The sequence below is a fragment of the Wolffia australiana genome, chromosome 15 (genome assembly GCF_029677425.1).
Source record: "Wolffia australiana isolate 7733 chromosome 15, ASM2967742v1".
Classification (NCBI taxonomy): domain Eukaryota; kingdom Viridiplantae; phylum Streptophyta; class Magnoliopsida; order Alismatales; family Araceae; genus Wolffia; species Wolffia australiana.
Window position 1 is genome coordinate 1,565,001 of NC_135849.1, and position 25,127 is coordinate 1,590,127.

Consider the following 25,127-nt stretch of genomic DNA (forward strand, 5'->3'; position numbering starts at 1 on the left):
TTTCCTCTCATCTGATTTATCTTTGTAATCATTTCTTGTTCTTGACTAGTAGATCTAAACTGTTGTGCATAACAGCCTGAGTCCATGCCTCCGATTTCTGAGCTTGGTCCCGATGCGTTGCTGGAGCCCATGCTTCTAGATGAATTTGTGAATTTGCTGAGCAGTAAAAGTGTCTCAATCAAGGGTTTATTGCTTGATCAGGTTAGGAATGTTCTAGCATTATAGTTAAAATTCGGTTCAAATTATATTATTAATTTTGAAGTAACTGTTTTCCTATTATTTGTGAAGCTGTGTTCCTTGAACTGTGTATCAGAAAATTTCTGATTTAGTCGCTCACTTTCCTTCTCCAGAGAAATTTCTTTGTATTTTGGGCTGGAACATGTAGTAATTCTTTCAGGGATAGGGAAGGGTGAGAATATTATTTTCCATGCCATCTGATGCGCCAATTCTCTTAATATTAAATAAATGCTTAAAACAGTGTAACCGCCATACCACAATAAATACTACAACAATTGCTTTATTGAATCTTTGTAGAAGAAAACAGAAGAGAGAGAGAAGAGAGAATGCGGAAGCAAGAGAGATGATAGGAGAAATGGAGAATGGAAGACGATAAAGCCAAACTCATGTTGCAATGTCAGCTCCCTACCCTCTTGTAGGAGACAGTATCAGGGAGGAACCTCCCCGTGAGATACTTGAGGAGGCCGCATGTCAGAAAAGAAGCACGATGAGGGTCCTATTAAGGTTTGGATATGGATTCTGTAAATAAGAGGGCAAATAACCATCAAGAATGATTGGGCTATCATCAACTGATCGGGCAAAGTGGGCTGGAGCAGTAGAGGTTATCCATGATCCAGCTGAGGGACAGCCAATCAGGCAAGCTCTCCGACAAGGAGACAGCTGATCCAACAGCATTCATGTTTTTCTTCTATTATTCCTCTTCTGTCCTCTGAATTAGTCTCTATGCCATTCTTGAAATTCATCTCAGGACATTGATTAAGTCCTACTGAATTTCCTATTTGCTGATTGCAGGGTTGTTTCTTCTCACCTTTCGGTGATATTTGATTGGATCTTTAGGGAGATACATGTCAGTATCCTCAAAGGAATTCCATTTGAGTTATTATATTCAGCATGTGCGATCAAATTAAGGGTTCATAATGTGATCAGACCTAATGGACTTATCTGCCAGTGAAAACAATTGAGTGGACTTAGTTTCATGTTCAGGCGATCATTGAAGAGGGGAAGACAGTTTTAACATGTTTCGTAATGAAATTCAGGTAATCTTTAGAATGTAAAGAAAGATTTGAGAGGACTTGATCCATCAGTATCTATGACTTTCTTGAGAAAAGAGAGTGGTACCCCCAAAAGTGCTATTAATTTTCAAAAAAAAAACCCCAAAGTGCTATTTCTTGATGAATTTATTTTATGTCATCTGTGTTTTCCTCTGTTCTTTATTACTTGGGCCTCTTATTTGTGAATCTTCTTTACCGACAGTTCTCCATCAAGTTTCTTTGCGCACCTTTCTCTCTTGTCCTCTTCAAAGTCTGTTTTATAATGTTTATTGCGCGTCTGCCTATCCGTTTTTATGGTTTTTTGCGTGTGATTACATAACTTGATTTTATGAGTCATCCATGATGTTTGATTTCATTTATCAATCCACCGTACCATTGACTTGCTCACAATGCTTCGTGCTTACTTTGTGAATCATTCGTTGTGGTTGAAAACATCAACTGTTGTGCTGAGCTTGGCATTTACTGTGCAGAGTTACATCGCAGGCATTGGCAATTGGATTGCTGATGAGGTTCTTTATCAGGTCAGCAGGCAATGCCTTTTCTAGTGACAACAGTCTGATTCCGCTCTACCGTGAGTTTTTAAGATGAGCTCTCCCTAGTTTTTCATCAAATAAAGCTCTCCTATGTAAGCTAAATGAGTTTGGAATGCTGGTGTGAGTGGTGGGCGGCATCTTTAACCTAACGTGAATTTAATATTTGGCTCTTCTATTGGTCAACAAATAAAAAAAAAAGAACATGGACCTCATTCATTAGGTCCCAAGGGAAGCATGTATACTGACCTCGGGTGTGACCAACATCTACAGCGTTCTTCTTCTATATCATTTTATAAAACTTTCAGCTCTCTTGAGCTAAAATATTTGCGAATGGATTAAAATCCAAGATGATGAGGACAAGAGGATGCCGACAGCTCATCGGTGTCCGCGTCATTCATTACGATGATGAGGACGAGGGCAGAGATGGTGGATGATGAATGCAATTTTGAATAATTTATTTTTTCCTCTTAATGTGATTCTCTCTTGACTCTATCAACATTCAGCAGGACGATGATTTTGAGTTGACGAACCGTCACATCATTGTCCTCGTCCTTCGTTTTTGGCTTGGATGACAATTAAGAATTTGTTATGATCCTCCACCCATAGTTCATTATGAGTTCCATTGTTACTGCGAGCTCAAGAGGCAAATATTAATGTCCGCGGTTTTGTGTGTTTCTTATTATTCTGGTTGACCAACTTTACCTTTCGTGTAGGCGAGAATTCATCCGTTGCAAGTTGCTGCCTCTCTAACGAGGGATAAGTGTGAGAAGTTGCTTAGTTGCATCAAAGAGGTCAGTTCAAATATTATTATAGTGTCAACTACTGTTTACAACAGTTCTGCATAAAGGGATTACATCTAATCTCTTACGAAGAGTATTTAAGAAAATGCAAGAAATATTACTAAATGTAGGTTGTTCACTATGCGGTGGGAGTTGACGCAGACTGTGATCGTTTTCCTATTGAATGGCTGTTTCATTTTCGATGGGGGAAGAAGCCTGGAAGTGTCTGTGGTAAGTGGAGGACTTGAATTTTCATTCCATCTTTGACCTGTCAAATTTCCTTACGTTACAGGTCATTGAAAAGGCAGTGGATGTCGGAGCAGATAGTAACCAATTTCCTAGTGATTGGATTTTTCATTCTCGCGAAAAGAAGCCCGGAGAGGCATTTGTTGATGGTCTGGTCTCTTAACCCATAGTGGGTTTTAGATCATTTTCCTGAGTAGAGTGCTCTCTAAATGTGAATATTTAAGCTACATATATTTCATTTATTTGGAAACTTCCATCCTTTGACCATCCAAGGATATCTGACTCTAAATAGAAAAATTAAGTGAGATGAATTTCTTATTTTTCCGGAGCAGGTAATTTTATCTAAGAATTTCTATGCAGAAAATTACTGTGACTAGTTTTTGGTTTTTTTATTATACTGTAACTTATGTTGGAGAAGCACATTCTGGCAGGGAAATCTGTGTTGATTTTCTTCTCCCAGAGTCTTTTTTAAATGAGTTTCGTATCAAATTTCTCACCAATAGCGGTCGATGAAGAATCAGTGACGAAACTTTCCTTCTTTGAAATTTCTTAAAATCTTCCTTTTTTTCAGGTAAGAAAATTGAGTTCATCTCGGCTGGCGGAAGGGTAAGTTATAATGCTAATACTATTTGCACTGTGTTGCTGACTAACGATCTCGCTGTTCATTTAAATCAAACTCTTTTCTTGTGTTTGGCTCAGACTACTGCATTTGTGCCTGAGCTTCAGAAACTAGATCATACCAAAGCTTCAGAAGTCTCATCTTCAAGATCAAAAAGGTCACCTCTCCCTAACAGAGCTGCTAGAAAAAGAGAGAGAGTGACTATTGATAGAGAATCTGAAGATGAAGAGGAAGAAGAAGAAGAAAAGTCTAATATTAAGGGGAAGCGCCCGATTAAGACGGCACAGAAGTCTAGGAAGAGTAAAGGAGTAGAGTCTGTGGTTGAAGAGAAGAAGATAGAAACTGGGAAGCGAAGAGCGAAAGAGAAGACTGTGGTGAAGACAACGCGCGTCGATATTAGGAAAAAGAAGGGAAAGAAGTAGGAAGTAGTCAGAGGATGATAACCATGACAGAAGTTTTTTGTGGCAAACTCTGGTGATTTATGTTGAGTGTAGAGAGGAAGCTTGTGTTAGAAGAATCTCTTCCTCTGTATAGGTCACAGTGGTGGGGTTTTATCAGTAACCCCCCAAGCTATTTTTGCCTTGTCCTCAAGGGCAAATGTTGGAAACTTGCTTCCAATATTAATTAAATATATTTTGCAGTTTTGGAGGGTGATGGGGTATTCCTGATATTGAGTCCATCTACTAGGTTGGATTTCACCTCATTAGTTAGTAGAGTCTAATTAGCGGGTCGGTTTCTTGGTCTGCTTCTTGTTAAGTCTTTGCCTGACATCCTTCAATCCGTGGCGTGCTGGGATACAGTTTTATGCTTGTTATCATTTGTTTGATAGTAGTATTTGGGCATGATTTAGCAGTCCCAATCCCTTTGCAAAATATGTCACGTTTAATGAAAAAATATGGAAAATATTCCCCGTTCTCGAATTCTACTTCTTGCCCTGTTCCTTGAATCATGGTTGGTCTTTTGCTACTTTGTCCTCCAGACTGAATTATCTGGGGTATTAGGATTAGAAACAAAGAAAGGGTAGTAATATTTGTTATTTTAGATTTGGGATGTTTCTCACAACAATACATTGTCTTTGTTGTAATGCTAATTGCTATATTAGAACTGAACTGCAGATATGTGTAGACCTGTCCTAATGGTTTCTAAATTTATGAGGTGATTTGGCCGCATGACACTAGGAGATAGGAGATTGGCTAGCCATTATTTTAAGGATCAAATGCTTCAGAAAGCACGTGAGAGTTGATTTTTGGTTAGGAAGTATAAGAAGGTTCATTTCGTTAAGATTTATGGTCCAATTATATGTAATTTTTGGGTGCCAACGTGTCAGCAGTTTAGTTTCATTAACCTCTAAGTTTGAAAATTCTATTCTGTAAACTATAATTCAATCACAAACATCAAACATGTATTTTGCTTGTTTTTTTTCTGAGGATCATCATCCATGGTTGAGGGCAGTTGAGGTTAAGAAATTTTTATTACTTTCAGAGTTTTGCATCAACAGAAATTGATATCAAGTTGTGAAGTTGAATCAATTCTAGTTGTCTACTTTTTTCCCTCCTCATCATCAGCACTATTACTTCCTCATTTTCTGTTGGTGGTTTAAGTCCCAACATATATCAAGTTGTGAAGTGGAATCTCGTATTTTGCGAATGTTAACTCCAAGAGTACAACCTGTGCTACGAAAGAAAAAGATAGAAATATTTGAAAATGATAGTTATTTAATGGCTGTTATATGGCAGCGCATCACTGTCTCTCTCATTTGTTTATCTTTTTATTCTTTTTTGTATTAAATGACATGCCATTTTGTTAGAAAAGACATATATTCCAATGATTTCATTACATAGCTATGTATTTTTGTGTGCCATGTCAGCATCAATATACCTTTTAACCAGTTGCAATCGTACACTGTGCACCATGTGTACCGTGGCAACTTTTAACTTTTTAATTATTTTTTAATTAATTTTCTACTCGATCTATGAATCCAATCTTATTTTGATTCAAATGTCACCTTTTTCATATTGGTCCATGTCAACCTTAATAATTAAAAATTAAACTTTTAATCAATGATTGAGGCATTATGTCATTTTGATTCATGATGCCATAGTTTTAGCTTTTCCTTACGATTAACAATGCCAATCATTGCAAAAACTTATGAGTGGTTGTCATTTGATCAAATGGATTGGCGTATATGGCGGGGCACAAATTTTAGGGAAAACTACATTAATAAATCATTATAAAATTGAATACTGAGTCAAAAAAAATCGATATCTCCATGAATAAAATGCCCAAAAAATAATATAAATATATTCTGAACCCGAAACTGATTTCTTTAAATAAATGATTTCGTAAAAATGTTTAGATCTACAAAAATCATAATGTCACTCTAAAAAAAATTGAATCATTTTATTTTCATGAGCATTTATAGTTAAATTTCAGAAATTAAAAAAAATAAAAGATATTTTATAATTAATTTGTTGTTTTTGTTAAGCATACACATGTAAGAGAGAAGACAGCTAGTAAGAAGATAAAAATGAGTGAGTTCAGAATTCTGGTTGTCATGTTCGTGTCTCTAGGTCATTTGGTTAAGTTTGAGTTGATAGACTGTTAGATTTAACTTCTTTACTTCTTTTTTTTTTTCTTTTAGCTCAAGAGCATGATGAAGCAATGAGCATGTTGACTAGTAGTTATGACTGACTGAATAATATGACCATGACATGAATGATCTTCTCATCAAAAAAAATATCAGTCATTGTGTAGCACAGCTGTATTCTTGCTTTTTACTTTCATATCATAATAAGAATGAATAAATAAATAGGTTTTTCTTATGTGATAAAAATATGATCATTGCCATCAACCCAGTTCCCCTCACAACCAGGCACAACAGTCTTTAGGAGCCTTAGGAGCCTAAGGCTTAATGGTGCATGCCACACAACACAAAGTGGTCATGGTTTGAGTAAGGTGGCTGGGATTACCAATCAACTGACATCAACTATATAATTTGCCACATTTTTTTTTACATGATAATTTATTTGATAGTTACTATTTTTACATTATGAGATAACCTGAATAACCCTTTGCTCTGTCCTAAAAGAAAGAAAAGTTTTCTACTTTTTAACCCTTTAAATAACCTATAGAAAGAAAGATATCTATCTATTAGGAGGGACTCCTGGAGCCATGTAGTGAATTAAAGATCTACTCAATACTCTAGCAGTTTAATGGGAGTGATGGGCCAGAAGGTAGGGAGTAAATTTGACAATAATTGGTGAATGTAGCTATTTTAATATGGAAGAACATATGCTCCATTCAGGTAAAATGACTGTTTAATGTAGGGAGAGAGATGGATCATGATTATCATTTTTTTATAGGTAGAAGTTGGTGTATGAGTCATCAAAGGCAGAAGGATACTCTATGGAGGTTCATTGTATGCCAAACAAGGTCCAACTTTGCTGGGGAAACGTCTGAAAGAAATCCCCAAGAGGAGAAACATATTGTCAGATCCACACGGGGGATCTACACTGGCCCAAGCTTAGTTACTAATTAACCCTAGACGAGTTCTAACAAGCGATCATTCTTGTCCAAGATCAGCTTAGTGTTGTTTGGTATTAGCTGTGACATTGTTAGAGGGCGTCCGTGAAGTGAGAAGATGGCACGGCTGGTTAAAGGGGCATCTAATAGCCAAAAATTTTACTGGGCCCATATTAATTTTCCTTTGGCCCAATTTATTTATGTCAACAGGAAGGCTTGACTAACATGAATACAAATATTATAAAATTAAAAAATCAAATATTCCCTTATTTAAATGCCAAATGACCGTCATGAAAAAATATATATCTGATGTAAGAGAACAAATTTTCTATTATTGCTTTATATTCTATAGAAAAATGGGAACCAAGACCAATTTTCACATCACAAGAATTAACCCTTTGGACACATCCAACTTTTTCTCCATTATTTTGTGATAAATTTTTTTAGTTCCCTGTGGAATAGAATTCAGTCAAAGCTATAACTTTTACCTCAACCCACCATTATCCAAGAGTTGGCATCAACTACAAACATGAAAGACTGGGGGTCGGTCTTAAGCATTCTAATTTGGACTGTGTTTACATGTCACTTACTCCTCCCTTCAAACTGCATTGCCAATTCCTGTCTTGCTCTATGGTTGAACTGATCTCCTCACTCAGTAGACATCGTCATAGTTTCCTTGGTGTCTTAATTGTCCTTGCCCTCTGGACGGATGGTCTTTGTTCTGGCTTGAATAGAATATGTACCATTGTCCCAGTCCAATATTCTATTATTTATTATTAAAACATACTTTACTGAATCCTTCACTTCAAAAAATGAGCTCTAAAATTTATAACCTGAGGTGAAAATGAGAGACAAAATGAGCTCTAAAATTTATCACCTGAGGTGAAAATGAGAGACAATATGGAGTTCATGGATTATCTTCAATTTGATCTCACAACTCTAAATACGGAGCCCAAATAAAAAAATGTATATATTTAATAGACTTAATATATATTCACTTATGCATGGAGCCCATTTTCAAGGACTCATATTTTAATTTAATTGTTATTTTAAGATGTTACAGAAAAAAATAAGGCACAGTGCATAAGTGATGATGCATGAATAATGTGTGATCAATTTGATATTTGAGGATAAGTCTTGACTCTTGAGTGGGGATTTTTAAAAGACTTAGGTGTCCATTATCATGGCTGTATAAATGCCACAAGGAAAGGTGGTTGAGGGGGAAATAGAAAATACGTATGATGCATGATCTTGTTACTTTTACTTTGATATTTCTTGCCTATTTAAACTGCACAAATATTATGTTATTTATCTCTATGTTAGCACAATTTCTTCAGCATCTCTTTATCAAGTAGTCAGCCTCCAGTCTACTATTCGATTTTATACTAAATTTCATTGATTTAAAATTATAATGAAGGAGAAAAAATAATCATGGCAAAAAATATTTAGCAGTCACCTCATAACTCTTAATATTTTCATCTACTATAAATAATGCTTTTATAACATTTATTTCATTGCATACACTTACAATCCATTTATATTTTTGCATAATCATGAAATTAAATGCTGCCTATTTGTGCAACAACATGATCACTAATGAGATACAAGATTAATGCTCCTGCGAAAATTTTCTGCACCAAGCATCTCTCGTTGCCATGTTATACCCCACACACTGGTCAAATTTATGCGAGTCTTTCTGACATGTGCCCCTAAATATACCCTCCTTTAAAGCCCTAATTTCCTTTCTAAAGCCATTTTATTTTCTACAACACTCATATCAAATTATCACCCTGCTTTCTAAAACCAATTTAATGTCCATAGTTTCTGATCCCAACAAGTATAGAAAGTAAATTCCTTATTTCCATATGGATTTAGCCATTTTTATGTATGTTCAATATAAAGTATTTGAGTTCAAAAGCTTAAAAATATTTTTCTTATCTGAATATAATGAAAAAATGGAATTTTCTTATATCATCTTCTACCAAAGTAATTTTTATTGGGAAGCTTTATATGATAGAATACAAAGCAATTACTGATAATTTTACCTGTCATAAACTAAGATTTTTAAGGAAAAAGAAAGAAGAAGCCAAAACATCAAAGATTTTTCTCCCTTTTTTAAAAAATGTTTTATTTGATAACATATGCTTTGATTATACAATTACATGTAAATTATCAACAATTATGCACTTGAGTGACTAAATTGATACATACTATCATTTATTTTATACACATTTACTCCATTCACGCATAAAATACTACTTCCATTTTTAATATTATTTGAAGGGGAGTAAATATAAACTATTATTCATAACTAGGAGGCAAAATTTTATGGTTTTTAGTGAGCCATTATAAGGTTTTGTGGAATATTTAAAAAAATTTCCAGAGTTGAAGACAAACTTTATATTAACAATATATTTTTTAATAAAATGAATATATTTATTTCAAATATATACATAGGGTTATTTTATTAAATTTTTAATATTTATCCTTCTCAATGGTGGATTGAGTATGGGGTTAGTTTATTCGGTCTCAGGTAAAAGTAGCAGCAGGCAGCTGAGTGTGGTACAAAGTAGAGTTTTAGAGAAATGTGTTGTTGTGAAACAGGTGAATAGACCTCAAGTCTTTATCTTAATACTTGGGAAGTGTAAGGCCTGCATAGAGAGGGACATCACAAGTACACCTTCGCAAGAACAATGAAAATTACAAATAGCATTTTTAATAGATTTTTTAAAATAAAAGAAGTAATATTCTGTGAAAAATTTAATGGAAAATAATTATATTGTAGCTCCACCATAAGATGCCAAGGGATGACCAGATTAATTCACACTTAAAATACACCCTTCATCATGTTTCATGGATGATAGCCTCAATTGTTTTTAACTATAGGACAAAGGTATCCTGAGTCAGAGTGTGCTCTTTTGGTTGTTATAAAGCTGAGACCCTAAAAATGCCAACATATGCTAGATTGCATGCTATAATAATATGGGGGGCCACAAAACTAAGGTGTATCAAGAATTATGCCACACAAAATAACCAAGGACTAGATATCCATCAAATATCGGTCCATCTTTTTATGGTAACCAGGTTAGTTCTCAGTTTCTTGTCCTTTTATCATGACTCTTGAATAATAATTTATTTATAGAATATATACAAATATGATATTATTCCAGTAATTCCAATACTTCCTCAATTCTGAAGTTTCATATTTAAATGCGATTATATGGAATTACTCATGAATTTTAGTCAATCCTTTGTTCAATTCACTTTACCATCTATACAATGTCATTTCTCCATAGAAAAATATTCAAACAATCAGAAATGGACTCATAGAATTTCAATGAACTTCAGTAAAATTGAGACTGAAAATACGAATGACTGGTAAATATAACATATGGAACTCATTAATGGTAACCAAGTTAGTTCTCATTAAGAAACTGATGGATGCTCAGAATATTTTCACATAAAGGTCTTCGCTCATTGTTTACTCAATTTATAAAGACATACATAAACCAATTATAACAGTACCTCGACATGGTTCAGATACTTAAAATTTTCTCTAATATGTTTCTAAAATATTTATTCAGTAAGTGTGATAAACCAGAAATTGGATTAAATAAATCATTTTAAGGTTCTAATTTCTTCAACAATATTTATAAATTTTCCTTGAAATAGAGAAAGGGTTGACTCCACACGAAGCAGGTGATGAGAAAGTGAATTAAAATTAAAGTTTATCTTAAAATAATTTTAAGGTGATTTTATATTTTTATGGATTTATTAACTATTCTCTTAAGAGAAACTCAAAGAAATAAAGGAAAACTAGTCAAAACCATTTTAAATAAATCAAATAAATAGTTATGTTGTCTCTAATATATTCCAATAATTTAATATGATTTGAAAAAAAATTTGCTATCTTTTAGGGCAAGAAATAAAATTTCAGGACAAATAGACCCTCAGGTCGCATTTCCTGTGGCAAAAATTTCTGTGCGGCAGCCTGCTATTGGCTGGTAGAAATGGGTAGTGGACAAAAATGCTGTAACTTTTGCTAAAAGATGAATTTTGTAATGCCATTTGATTTTTGGAAAGTATGAAGTATATGATATCTACTGTTATGTTTACCTAGAAGAAATGATGAGAGAAGTGAAATAAAACATTCAGGTGATCAAACAAAACTTGTTGTCACTTCCCCCAAGGGCCAACTGGTGACTTTTCTCCAAGAATCTTCATTACCCTTGAAATTTCTCTCCCAAAAAATTTTTGAACAAAAATGGATCAATGAAATCTGATGGACCAGGACTCCAACGAGAGTTGGGAGCAGAAATCAGAGATGAGATACAAATCAAGGGAAGAAGAGGTTAAATAAAAGTACCCTTGTTCTCCCAGCCATTGGATTTAATTACAAGGGTTTGGAGGGAAAGGACTACTTGATTTCTAACCTGATTCCACATTCCCTCCTTACCCAATTTGAAAACAGCCATTTCAAATTCATATTGTGGGTTAGTTCCACAACTCCTGCCTATAATTGACGAGATTCTTAAAAAGGTTTGAATTGGCTTCTTTAGTGGACTTCTTGTGTATTGGGCATCTTCATTTTCTCTAGGAGATGGCTATGTTTTCTCCATTATTCCATTTTTATCCCAAATTCATCATTTACCTAAGTCCTTTTTTCAAATAAAACTTAAAAAACATGTGAGAAATCCACTTGAATCTAAGGAGCCAACTGGGGTTAGTCTAAGAAATCACTAAAATATATAAAAATAGAGCTTAGGAATAATAATAAATTTACCATTTTATCCATAAATGGTGAATAATGCGAGTGAAAATATAAATACAAGGGGTAAAACAGAAGTATAAAAGCATAATTTTATTTATCTAATTTTATGTTCTCAAAGTGTCAAAGAAAAAAACTACCAAAATAAGCCATTTCCCCAAGTTCATTTCTTTGACTCAAGATCATTCACCTATATTATTTATCTTTCTTAAACCCTAGGTGAACTCAAATTCATGCCTGAAATTGTGCTTGTTTTAAACTCTTATATGTTATTTCTAGAGACAACTAGCTAATATGTTGTAAGAATGAGCAACCGCACATGAAATAGTCATATTTGATTTTTTTATTAGTGAAGGAACATGAGTTAAGTTTTTGTAAGAAAAATATCTTCTTATTAATATTTCCATCCTATGCTTGACCTGAAAACTCAAGCATGTGTCTGATGAAGATTGATGCTTCGCCATCACATTTGATCGTCAACTCTAGGGGTAATATTTTGATGAATTTCAACTTATTTAATATTAGTATTTTGGAATTTCTAATATCTAATATCTAATATTAGTATTATGGAATTTCTTCTCCTTATTACCCTTGAACAAAAATAGCCGTTATGTAGAAATTGCAGGGACATTTTTGGCACCAGAGAATCGACCTGAAATAAAAGAAACAAAAAAAAGGGGGTTCGATAACCCTTCTTGAAAGACAACAAGCAAGTGCACAAGAAACGCAGCGAAATCGTCTGGTTTGGAACCGTGAATCTCGAAGCGAAGGCTCAAGTCTACGAAGTGAAGGATCTGGTGTTTGTGGGTGTGCATTCCTATGACTCTGGACAGAAACGGGTGCACTCTAATCTACACTGATATTCTGAACTATCGACCTTGTTTTGCTTCTCATCATTTTACTTGTTATAAACCAAAAATATTCTGAACTGATCGACCTTGTTTTTCTTCTCATCGTTTTACTTGTTATAAACCAAAAATATTCTGAACTGATCGACCTTTGTTTTTCATCTCATCATTTTACTTATTATAAATCCAAAATATTCTGAACTAATCGAACATTTCTCATCTCCTCGTCTTTCTAATAATAAAGCGAAAACGTCAAAACGTTCTGAACGGGCTGTGCATTTCTGATCTACTCGATTTCTCATTAAATCGAATTTGTCAAGACTTTTCTGGACTAATCGTGAATTTCTGAATATCAAAATCACAGAAAATCATTATTGATCTAATCATTTCTCAAGTTAAATCAAAATTGTCGAAAACTGTTCTGCACTGAACGTGTAGTTCTGAACTGAGCGTGCGCTACTGAAATTGTACTGTTATTTTAATTGAAATCATTCTGAGTTGATCGTCCAGTCTCTGAACATTTAGATTGGCTATATAATCTTGAACCAACCAGTTGTATTAAGACTAAATTGACGATACACTCTCTGAACATCCTGAATACGTTGATCATCTGAATTCATAATACAGCTCTCAACATAGTTTTATTGTGTTACTTCGAGTTTAAAATTCCTGTAGAAAGCTACATCAATATAATCAAACTCGGCTCTGAACATCACGCTTCTGTCATTCAATTAATCAGTTCTTGTTTATCATTAATTATTGAACCAGTGTCGATATTGAACTGAGGATTGATAGCATTTCTAAATCAACCTGTTAAATTGATACAAGTGTGCTCCAACTGAAAGTCATTTTGATAACATGGCGGATATTTAAACATTAACAATATTCAGTTCTAATTGTGTACTCGAGAAAGACTTTCAGTGCAGGTAGAATACATTCAACAAATTTCAAAGCACTGGAGGGTGGAGTGTGAAGACTTTGAGCAAAGTCTTACAGGTTTGAATTTGATTTCTCTGATCAACAAATCAACAAACTCTGCTCACCCGTTTTGCATGTTAGACTGTGTGTTAGTCAGATCTATAGAAAGAGACGTCTTGAGGTGCTGAACCATCAACAAATTACAAATCTCTCTGTATCGTGGCCTAGAAGAAGTTGGAGGAACGAGTGACTTTGTGAAGGCTAAGGGGGCCCGTGACTACTCTCCATTTTAACTCTTAGTTAGGTGATATCTGTGTATCCCTATTACCAAGCTGTTTTAGCTGGGGGGTTAAAAACTTGGTTAGGGATTGATTATAAAATTCCGGCAGGAGATCCCGGGACAGGAGTAAGGGAATAGCCCTAACCTGTATAAAAATATCGTGTGTTATCCCTCACGTCCTCTAAAGCCTGAGTAGTCCCTGGAACATCTGCATAAAACACAGAACTAGAGGGTGAAGAAGATCCTAAACAAAAATAAAGAAAAAGAGAATAAGATGAGGGTAGAGCCTAATTCACCCCCCCCCCTCTTAGGCTATCTCTAGAAACTTAAATCAACATCTGACTTACTCTGTCTTAGTCTTATTTAATTTCAGGAAAATAAAATAAGAGAGAGAGAGATAGATAGATAGATAGAGAGAAAGAGAAAGAGAGAGAGAGAGAGAGAGAGAGAGAGAGAGAGAGAGAGAGGAGAGTAAAACAATGGGGCAATGTGCTTGAATACAGCTAGTGGCATCAGCATGAACTATAGGCAGCAGTCAGAGAGAGCCTGTAGCCATGGCCAGTGAGTGGTATGCTCAAGCATCTGCGACGTCACACTTCAGAAACTATAACAAGCCAGCACGAGCATTCAGGCATGCACATTGTATGGTGTCAATCACAGCACACACATGGTTAATCCAGGTAGGCCCCACCATAGATAGTCCGTGTAGTGAGTATGGATTCCACCACAGACAAGAACATTCTCATACATTGTATTCAAAAAATTATCTTTTGGGATTTATGGGATTGTGGGCCAATGGGCCTCTACATTTAAGGACCAAGAGATAATGGATGACTGGGCTTCGAGTTAACTTAGCCCACAACTTGTGTCATGAAAAAATCATTTAAAAATCATTTTATGATCTAGTCATCTCATTTTTTCAAATAAGATTGGATGACAAGATCAAATACCCTTAAAACCCATTTTTCCTTCTATTTATCTGTTTCTTTTTTCTCCATCAGGCAATGAACTAGAAGCGGTGGAGCTAATGAGGACTTGGCCCATCCAAAATGAGAGTACTAATTCAAGGGGCATGGACATAATATGGACAACAACTGACGACCGGGATGGGGGAGCACCAATTAATAAAATGTTCATGGCTGTGATTCAATCTTAGTTGTAGACCCCTTGATAATCTCACTTTTAGGGTTAAACTTTGTCGTTGGTGATTGAGATTATTCAATAAATATATTTAACCGTACTTAAAAATATTTAGTTAGGGATGAGTACGGATCGTCTCCACAGGGAATGAAGATTAAGGAATTACTTTCTTAACTCGTGATGTTCTTATGAGAAGATCGACAAAAGCACGATTCAAGGATATGAGCTAGTGATATTGATTAAGAAGTACTAAATGTATATGTTATTTCAACTAAAATAAAGAGTAAATGATTGTGACGGACACGAAGATGAACGAAAGTATAAATGAGGATAATGGTTGGGTATGATGGCACGGATGGAGAGACGAGAAACACGAGTGAAATGAGAGTGCAAGTATGATGATAAATTCTAATTATGTTAAATATAGTGAAGGGAAAGAGACAACGTAAGGCGAGAACACTTACCTTAGATCCTTATGTTCCGCCAGGATCACGGTGATTTACGAGTGCCGGTAAGCCCCTCCTCTTCTCCAATGCTTCTTCCCACACACTCAGGACACCAAGAACACTCTTGATGGATCTCAAAACTCACTATCTTTCAATCAGCCTACACAAGTAGGAAGCAAGTTCAAGATGAATTTACAATGATCCAGGCCTCTATTTATAGATCTGAGGGTATGGATAGAAAGAGGAGGGGGAGACGAAGCAACGCTGAAAATTTCAGCTGAATCGGAGTTGTAGATCAAAAGTTATGGCCGTTTCAATTTGAAGAAATCCTAGCCATTGATATTTTCTCTCTCCTCGTCATCGGCGTCGTTTTCCGTGCCCATTGAGAAGTCAAAGCGCTCCGCATTCCGTGCTTTTTGTCTTCCGCGCGTGCGCTTTTCAAAGTCCACGTGTACCTGAAGAAAAGTCAAAGAAAACAAAGCAAAGAAGAAGAAAAAAGAAGCAAAACACGTTTTGTTTTCGGAGGGAGACGTGGCGGCGCGACAGCGCGCCACGTCACCTTCTTCTTTCTTCTTTTTCTTTCTTTTAAACGAGTGGCTGTGAGTGTGCCACGTCACCCGGCGCCAAAAAAAAACCAAATACATTTAAAAATTCATATTAAATAAATTAAAAGCCCAAAAAATACGTATATATATTTTTGACTCAGAAAAATCATATCTTTCCAAATAAAATGTCAAAAAATTCCAGAAAAATCATTTTCTATCTCAAAAATAATATTATTTTAGAATATATTGTTAGAAAATCCATAAAAATGCAGTAAAATCAACAAATCATTCTAAGAACAGATTTAATCATTTTAAGATTGATAACATGCAAATATAAGTAATTAAATGCAGATAAATAGGTAAATATGATCATATAAGGTACTTAAAATGCATGTTATCACCCCTCTCATCAGATAGGTTGGAACACTAGGGGTAAAAGCTTCCTTCTCCAACCCTGTCCATCATTCACATCGATCACATGATGGGCTCCTGAACTGGGAGGGTGATAGGTCAAAATTTAGGTGGCTAACCTAGTCGATGTAAATTTTTGAGACCCATGCAATAAATTTTATAATTAACCCTAATTCACTTCTTACTGATGTAATTTGGTGAGTAAGGGGTCGAACCACAGAGAATGCTTAGTGATTGAGATTGATTTTAATAGTAAATCAATAGTTGAGAAAGTGGATTAGTTGTAAAGAGTGTGAAATAAGAGATAATTAATCTTATGTTATCTTTTAATAAATATATAGGTATAAATTCTTACTCATAATAATTATGAATTTATGCTGGGAATAGGATAGCATTAAAGTTGCAAAATGAGGATAGGATAATAAGAATGAATGGATGTAATGAAGAATATCCTAATTAGAGGTTTTCCTATGAAATCTGTAATCAGGAATGGGTGTTATGAGCTACTAATCCCTACTCATTGGGTTTAATAACTTATAATGGAGATTAGGAACATAGGAAAAAGTGGAATGGATGGATAAAATGAAATAAATTGGAATGAAATCCTAACTGAATGTTTAGGGCTTACCTCCTTCTTTGGTGACGCTCCCAAGCACTAATCTCCTTTCATGAGCCCGTATATTGGGCCCGGTGCCTTGCGTGTTGTAGCAGACACAAAGATAGATCAAGAGAGGGAAGGACATCACTTCAGAAATAAGAAAACACCAAAATTGGCACCCCATAACCTTTGTTTCACAAGATCTCCTCAATGGAGAAAGAAAGAAAGAGTACAAGTAATTTTCGGACTTCTGCACCTCCCAAAACAATTTCAGCTACAAACTCCTCCGGAATGAGAAGTTATGGCCCTTTGAAGATGGCCCAATTTCCTATTTTTTAGGCAGTTTTTTTGGAATGTTTATGAATTTTTATGGCCATATTCTTATTTTTGATGATCGGATTGATCCTCAGCCGTCGGAGCATCCGATTATGAAGATCGGGATTGATTTAGGCCGTCGAATCCTCCTCTTCAAGTGCGGGTTCTTTTCTAGCGGTCAGATTTTCTTCCCTTATGATCAGATTGATCGTGGACCATCTGATCGGTGTGCCTCTTTGTTCTGTAGAAAAAGACAAAAATGAGGAGGTGAGCTTACCTCCAAGATCTTGATACAATGGCTCTGATGCTGCCACGCCACACATTGCTGAAAATAGCATTAGCCTCATATGGAAAAATTCTAAGAAAATTGTGATTATAAAAAAACAGGATTATGTAAGCTTTTGAAATGTGCACACACATGCCCCTCGTTGCTCTCATACGTGCACAAGTGTGCCCCATCAACACACTTGAATCCCTGTGTGCTTACATGGCATGCCACGTAGGTGCGCCTGACACGTCTGCCAGGTGGTTAATGGGCCCCTTAACCGAATTTGAGCTTAAAGAAAAACTTAGAAAGTATTCAATAAATTCCATAAAAATTCAAAATTAAATATATTTTGATCTACAACTCCGTTTTACACAAACTTTTAACCAAAATTAATTATTTTTAAATATATTTTTCGTTAGAATCATAAAAATCTTTAAATATCATCATCATAGAAAATGTGTATTTAGCAAATTTATCTATTTTTGCTAAAAATTACGAAGAATTCATGATAACATGCATAAATCAACTAAAATATGCTGTAAAATGCATGGAATAAGCATGAATGATCATGCTTATTTGAATGCTATCAGAGGGCTTTTTATTAGGTTGTAGATCCCTCTAATCAGATGAGGGATGATCTGACAACATTTCAAAGGTTTCTCTTACGGGCTATAGAGGCCCTCCTCGACCTTTAAAAATGAATTTCTTTACTGATTTAGGCATCTCCCCTTTAGGAATCTCCATACTTGATAGGAGACCTGCCTTGTAGATTGGATGGTCGACCATGGCCCATGACAGCTTCTAGAAAGCTCAAGGAGGTTAGGGTGGCGCCGGGGAACCTCTAAGAAGACTAAGATCATCTCAGTATAGAGGACTACAATCTAGAATACATGCCAAAATCTGGGGACAAAGCTTGGATCCCCTATCCCTTGCTTGTCAGAATCAGGGTGATCAGGTTTCTAATAAACTTCGTTTGCACAAAATTGATGCTTTGAACTTACTTCAAATACATCTAATTAGACTGAATTGAGTTTTAAATAAAATTTTTAACGATGGCCTCATTGAGGCATTTCATGAAACATCTTGCATAATAATAACTTATTTTATGCGATGTTATACATAAAATACCATCATAATAACTTAATAAATAAATATATAATCACTATCCCCATAACTAATCTACCTTTTAACTTCTACTAATTCACATAATGAACTCTTAATTCCTTTTTATCATTCCTATTGCCAGCAAAACTCTTCCTCTATATTTGATTTCCCTTCCATCTTATTAAATTCAAGAAAACATTTTTTCTACTATCAATCACAAATCTCCATCTATCTTGTGTTGCTCTAACTACTCATTCTCTCGACCAATATATCAGTGTAATAATGACATCAGTAGCCAAACAATTTTTATTGGCTTTACAAATTAATTTAAACTATTTGATAGGTTGAGTTTTTAATCTGCATTTTATGCTCCAGAATATAATATTTCTCTATGATAAACTTTCAAAACCTAATTTGTCCTCCTATCTAGTGTTAAAGCCTTCAGAATGATCAGAGAACTCTTCTTTGATATTAAACTACATTCACCAAGGACTTCGTTGCATAGTCTTCATGGATTTTTCTCTGATTTATTTGGTATCTCAGATCTAAGAGCCACCTACGCAACCGTGATGTGAATAAACATGAACAAGATTTTGGTATAATACTATTAAAGTATTTATATTTACAAATTCAATGAACAGGTTTAGCTAAATAACACCCATTATCTATCTTGAATTTTGCAGGGGAATCAACCATACTCATCATATGATTGAAACTAGATAGTGATATTCTATCTGTATACTTTGATGTCATTCTCTATTATAATTCAAGTATAAAAAAATTTAAATACATACCTAAGGACAAGTAAACCCCATAATAGGATGTCATGATAATCGATACTTCAGATCATATATTCATTGACTTTGTTATGAGCATAACATATGTACTATCATGAATAAGTTGTACGATTGGAACATTAACATACTGTATTCACATTAAGGTATAATATCATTCACAGATTCAAGATGAACAATTAAGTGAACCTTTTGCTAAAGAGCCCACATGATTGATCCTTAAGTTATTTACACCCATTGCCACAAGGGAAACTATACTTATCCTATAAGTAGGATCAGATAGTGGCATTTATTTCAAATATTCTGATGCCCATTCCCATTACCTTTTGATTGGGAATAATTAGAACATGTATTTCAATACTGGTAATCATTGTATTATGATGTCGTCAGAATCTACTTAGTCATCATGATCTCATCATATATTCCAGGACTTCGTTATGTCCGTCACGTGAGGATAGTGATGAAATACATATTCTTTTCAGGTTCACATAAATATAACATATAAATGTGATTGTCTTGATGGCTACATCGTGATGTAACACGATGACTGGGCTCGCCCGATTCATGTTCCACCATAGAATAATATGCGAATAAAAAATGACAAAATGCAGTGTAGTGATGTGTATATTTAAGAGAATTTAACGAGAAGTATGTCAGCCGTTGGATGACGCGAGATGCAGCTCAATTGGATGACACATGATGGTTTTTGTCACGAGCAAGCTCCCAATGACCTGTGTGGGCAGATCGAAAGATGATGAGTGGGGAACAATCTCGTCCAAGGGCGTCCGCTCCGACAACGTAATTGATCAAATCTGACACCGTCAATAAAGTCTCTAACACAAATGTGGTGGCTAATCCTAAAGTTCACGTTTGAACTCACTCGAAGGCAATGAGCAATTTAGAGATCGACACTGAGAGAAATAATTAACATTGTAGATGAAAGGGGGAAGAAGACGTGATCTGGGTTTGGGAACAGTTGAAGAGGAGAGCCGTCCACTTGTGAAATCCGAGTACAAGTGAGGTTGATACACGACCAACAATGGCAGTCGACAAAGGACCTCTTTGGCAAGGCTGATGAAAACTCAATTTGTAAAGTGTACGATCCGTCAGAACAGTGACATCAAAGCCTCTTGCCGTCGTCGCCAAACTAGAATACTCGAATGATTAGAAAGAATAGTGCACCAGTTCTTCACAAAGAAACCTTCATTGAAGCAATTCAAATGGGGGGTCAACACTGGTATAGTTGTATGATATGCATGATTTTTCTATCCACCGTCGGTGGGTAAGAAGATTTCCATTTGATAGAATCCAACTAAATTGGTGAAGGCACGATCACACATGAAGTGCCAGAATGGAGAAATAAGTGCTCAGAGAAATAACCGTGGAGAAGTTGCCTCCACCTAAAGATGACACTAATCATAACTCAAGATAAAACGCACGCAGGAGGGGTCTCCCAATAATCAAAAGACGACAAAAAATAAAATTACATAAAGACACACAATACAAAGCGAGACGACGACGCCGCTTCTCAAACCTGATAGTGGAACTGTAGATTCTTCACGTCGGCTTGGGCTCCGCGACGTGGCTGGCAACAAGTCCCAATATCTTTATTTATCTTCCCCCTCAATATTATATGCATGATACTTAACCCAACTCATTGTTACAGCTTGCTGCTTTCAATTTTCTTGGATCCATTATATCTAAATAGTTTAACATTTTTAAAAATCTCATCTTAAAGTAAAAATACAAAAAATATTTCTTCTCTTAAAGTAACATCACGATTATTCCTCCTCTCATTTATCTAGTTTATTATGTTTCATCACTAAACAACCTCAATCCCAATCATGACCCAAGTTGATGTCGAACGTCTTCAACGACTTTGTCCGATGGATAATTTCATTCAAGTTAATGTAACTACATGATGCGATTGACGTAGTTGAAATTTACGTGCAGGGGCCGACGAGTGGGGATCCGCCGAGTTCCAAACTCCGGAGGGGCGACCGGTGACGATGACGGTGACCTTCTGAACCTCGTCAGGGCGACGACGGCAACTATGGCACCGAACGGAACAATTCCGTAGGGGCTCGCACATAACGAACGGGCTTGGTCCGTACCTAGGAAGATGCTCAAATCGTAGTTTTCTAAATGTAATTTTCTCTCACCTAATCTAACCTAACCGCGGTGGAGTGTAGTCAAAAATATATTGAAAGACATAATGTAACGGACGAGCAAGGGGAACGGCGTACCTCGTCAATGCTGGCATTCGTCTTGGATGTCTTCATTAGTGCACAGAACGATGCGGGAAGATGCGGTGGAGTCGTGCCAAAGAGGGTCAGCATGCTCAATTGGTGGTTCAACGCTGGAGCAATCAGTGGAGGTCAGAGGAGAGGTGAGCGGCAGCGGGAAGCGGCTCAAGCGTAGGCTGGGCTCTGTAGGCATGCCTTAATGATAGAGCGACACGAGCGGAGGTCAGCAGCGGTTGCGAGCGGCAACGGCAGCACAGAACCTGGGCAGATGGCAAAACAACCGGGTGAAATCCTGCGCAATGGCTGGCAAGGAGTGGCGACTCGAGCAGTCCAACGGCAACGTGGAGAGCGAGGCGGTCAACACCATGCGGCGTATCACGTCACTTGTGTGATCCATAGACGCGTACACTAGGCATGACGTGTGACCACAGGTGTGGCGAGTGCACAGCCAGAAGGTACAGGAGATGGCGGCAGAGACAACTAGAGATGTTGGGTGGAACTCCTGTGACTTACTTCGACGCTCACTGCCCACGACGGCTCGGTGTGAACGTGTTGATCGGAGAAAGGGATCAACAATCAGTCTGGCATCCAGCGGGAATACCTCGCGGTCATGGGTGGAACAAACAGCACGACCGTCGTTCGGTGGTCTTCACGCTCGGATGGGGTTTTGATCTCCCAAGCGGGGACGTTGTTGGTCGCGGCGGGAAGCGAGAAACCCGCGTGGTCAACACCGGAGTTGGGTTGTACACTTGCAGCGAGTGGGTCATGCATGGGATAAAATTCCACGTTGACTGATAGCCTTGCCGACAGAGGTTTCTCGGTGGCGTGATTTGAACCACCCCGTACGTATCTGTCGATCGGTAGAAAGGCTTTGTGGGTGGAAAGACCACCGGTGCAATATTGTGCAGCGCGACACGGTGTGGAAGAGCAGTGCAAGCGGCAGCCCTTGACCGAGAAGATCAACAGTGGCTGGCCCTAGCGACGTTGAACCTTGCCTCCTTCCTGTCTTCCTTGTCTTCCTCTTCTTATCCTTCTCCTTCACCCTCTTCTTCTTCTCTCAAGTTGAGACCTGGATGTGGGATAACTGAAACACAAATTCCAGATCTGAGTGAACGTGGGGCTCATCATGGCCTTATATAGGGCCATGATGGGCCCCTTAAAAAGAGTCCAACAAGGGCCCCAATAAAGACCCCATTTTACAACATAAATAAGAAAACTAAGAGATAAAACGATACGAAATTAAAATGATACGGACGCGTCACGACAAGTAGGAGCACTTGTCATGACAAACACAAGACATAAATTAAACGAACGAAAACAGATAACGAAAACACGAAGATACAGGCACGGACGTGCTCTACCCGGGGTATTTAAACCCAGGCATCTTCACGGACGTGTTGGCGCGCCGGTCGGGCTGGGCACAGACCGGCGGCAATGCTGATGACGGCTCCACTGATGATTCGTTGGTGTCATCTCGATGCGCTTCATCACAAGTACTATAAAAATTATTATTCTCATAACACAATCTCTTATTCATCATTACATTGCGTTCACATATTATGTCATCCAAACCATATAATGTGAGAATTAAATTTTCCTTTTATTATAAGTCTATATAGAATAATAGAAGAATTATGAATATGGATAAATTTTCATCCATAGAAAATGTTTCATACGAATATGTACAATTGATTAATGGGAGATTGAACAGTGTGAAGATTATCTGAATTAAATAGTTGAATTGAAATTATTTCAAATTTGTAAATATTTAACTTTATAAAATTTTCACAAAGGAGAATATAGGCACTTTAGAGGGAAACCTACTAAAGGAGAAGCTCTAATTATTCTTTGTTGGTAGTTCCAACAAGACAATAGGCAGTATCCGCGTTCAAGAGGGACAAGGGAAGAATAAATTGAAATAAGATATGGTGAATGGCACATGTTTCTACTACTAGATGAAGGGGAATTGGAAGAGGAACTGCAAGAAGTAACTTAATAAGATAGCTAAAAAGAAGCATGCTGGTGTTTTAGGCATCTATGTGATAGATACTTGTAGTGTAGAGATTCTATATCATGGCTATTGGACATTAGATGTGCATTTCATTTTTTCAAAGACTTACAGCTGCTGACAAGTATGAGAAAGCTAAGCAACACAATGTGGAGCTGAGGGTGGGGAATGCAAATAGAGTTTCTACTATTACTGCGGGAATAGCCTTCGTTTGGAGATTTATTTTCTTTAGAAAACTTTATGATGCTCCTAGCAGGATAAAGATCATGATTTCTATTTCTTATTTGGATAGAATTTTTTAATTGATAAATTAATTTTACATATGAAAATAATGTGTCATTTAGGCAAACCAACTTATGCAATTATAGATATTAATGTCCTTAATGAATAAATAACCTAATTGAGAGTGCACAGAGGGTCAAACTACAGAGAGGATAGGTACTAGATCTCAATTATGGTTTCCTAAGAATGGTGAAAAGGTGAGAATGGCGAGTGGATGATCCTTGTGTATGTATTCGAGGGTGATTAATATAAACCTAAAATCATACTTACGAAATTATTTATGTAGAAACTACACCAAACTATAATGTGCTTTCACCTGTCGTAGTGATGCTCTCTCCATAATCTCTTTTTTGTGAGCCCTTATATTTTTCCCGAATGGATCTTCTTACTCTGAACGTGAATAAAAATAAATTAAATAAGGAATTCACTAATCAATTGGTGAAGACACATCCCTTGAAGCTTCCTTGCACTCTCTTTCACTCTGCTAGCTTAATTGCTAGAAGCAACAATAAAGATATCTAAGTCTATGCTTTGCCAACACTCTTCTTTCACAAAACTAGCAAGAGACAGAGTAAAATACAAAAACATAAATTTTACATAGCTTTGGGGCCTAATTATACTGTGGTTGCTGGTCAGAAAATGGCGATTTGGAGAGGAAACTGGAATATAAATTTTGGAATTTTTAAGCTCGCGACCTTAATCCCACATGGAAAAAATGTGCAATAAAATCAACTATTAAAACAGGTCACACAAAGTAATTTTGAGTCACCCATAATGTGCCCATTATGCTTTCTTCACATGCTGCACACGCTACACATGCACATGTGCATACATGTGCATCCTGCCCAGTCAACCCGATGTCAGCTCTGATGACTTGGGTCCCCCTTTTGCTATTCTCAATCCTGAAAGTATTCTAAAATATATATTTAAATTTTGGGTAAAATCCAAAAATGAAAGTATATATAATTTAAACATCATTTTAACATGAACTTATTGCCAAAACTTATGATTAACAATTCAATTTCCATTAAAATTTAATTCAACGCTTAAATTGTATTCATTTTTTTTCTAAATAAGTATTTAAATGGAAATTCTAATTTAAGCAAATATTATGTAAAAACACGATAATATGCAATATAAATAAATAATTTTAAAAATGCATGCATTG

At 36.3% G+C, this 25,127-nt stretch overlaps 1 protein-coding gene across 5 annotated transcripts in view; it reads left to right on the top strand.

The window, feature by feature from the left end:
- Positions 1 to 4,118, top strand: part of MMH-1 (MUTM homolog-1) — a 5,726-nt gene extending 1,608 nt beyond the window's left edge. The window contains exons 5-10 of one of the 5 annotated variants that reach the window (XR_013583953.1): positions 76 to 201; positions 1,760 to 1,810; positions 2,536 to 2,613; positions 2,733 to 2,832; positions 2,894 to 2,996; positions 3,419 to 3,453. Coding sequence is in view for 3 of the 5 variants with exons in the window: in XM_078587591.1 (XP_078443717.1) it covers positions 76 to 201; positions 1,760 to 1,810; positions 2,536 to 2,613; positions 2,894 to 2,996; positions 3,419 to 3,453; positions 3,547 to 3,888 (735 nt within the window). In the remaining 2 variants the exon portion in view is untranslated. Of the gene's footprint in view, positions 1 to 75; positions 202 to 1,759; positions 1,811 to 2,535; positions 2,614 to 2,732; positions 2,999 to 3,418; positions 3,454 to 3,546 lie in introns of those variants that run through there. The other 4 variants (XM_078587591.1, XM_078587592.1, XR_013583952.1 and 1 more) reach the window with 4 other exon arrangements.
- Positions 4,119 to 25,127: the final 21,009 nt, after the last annotated feature.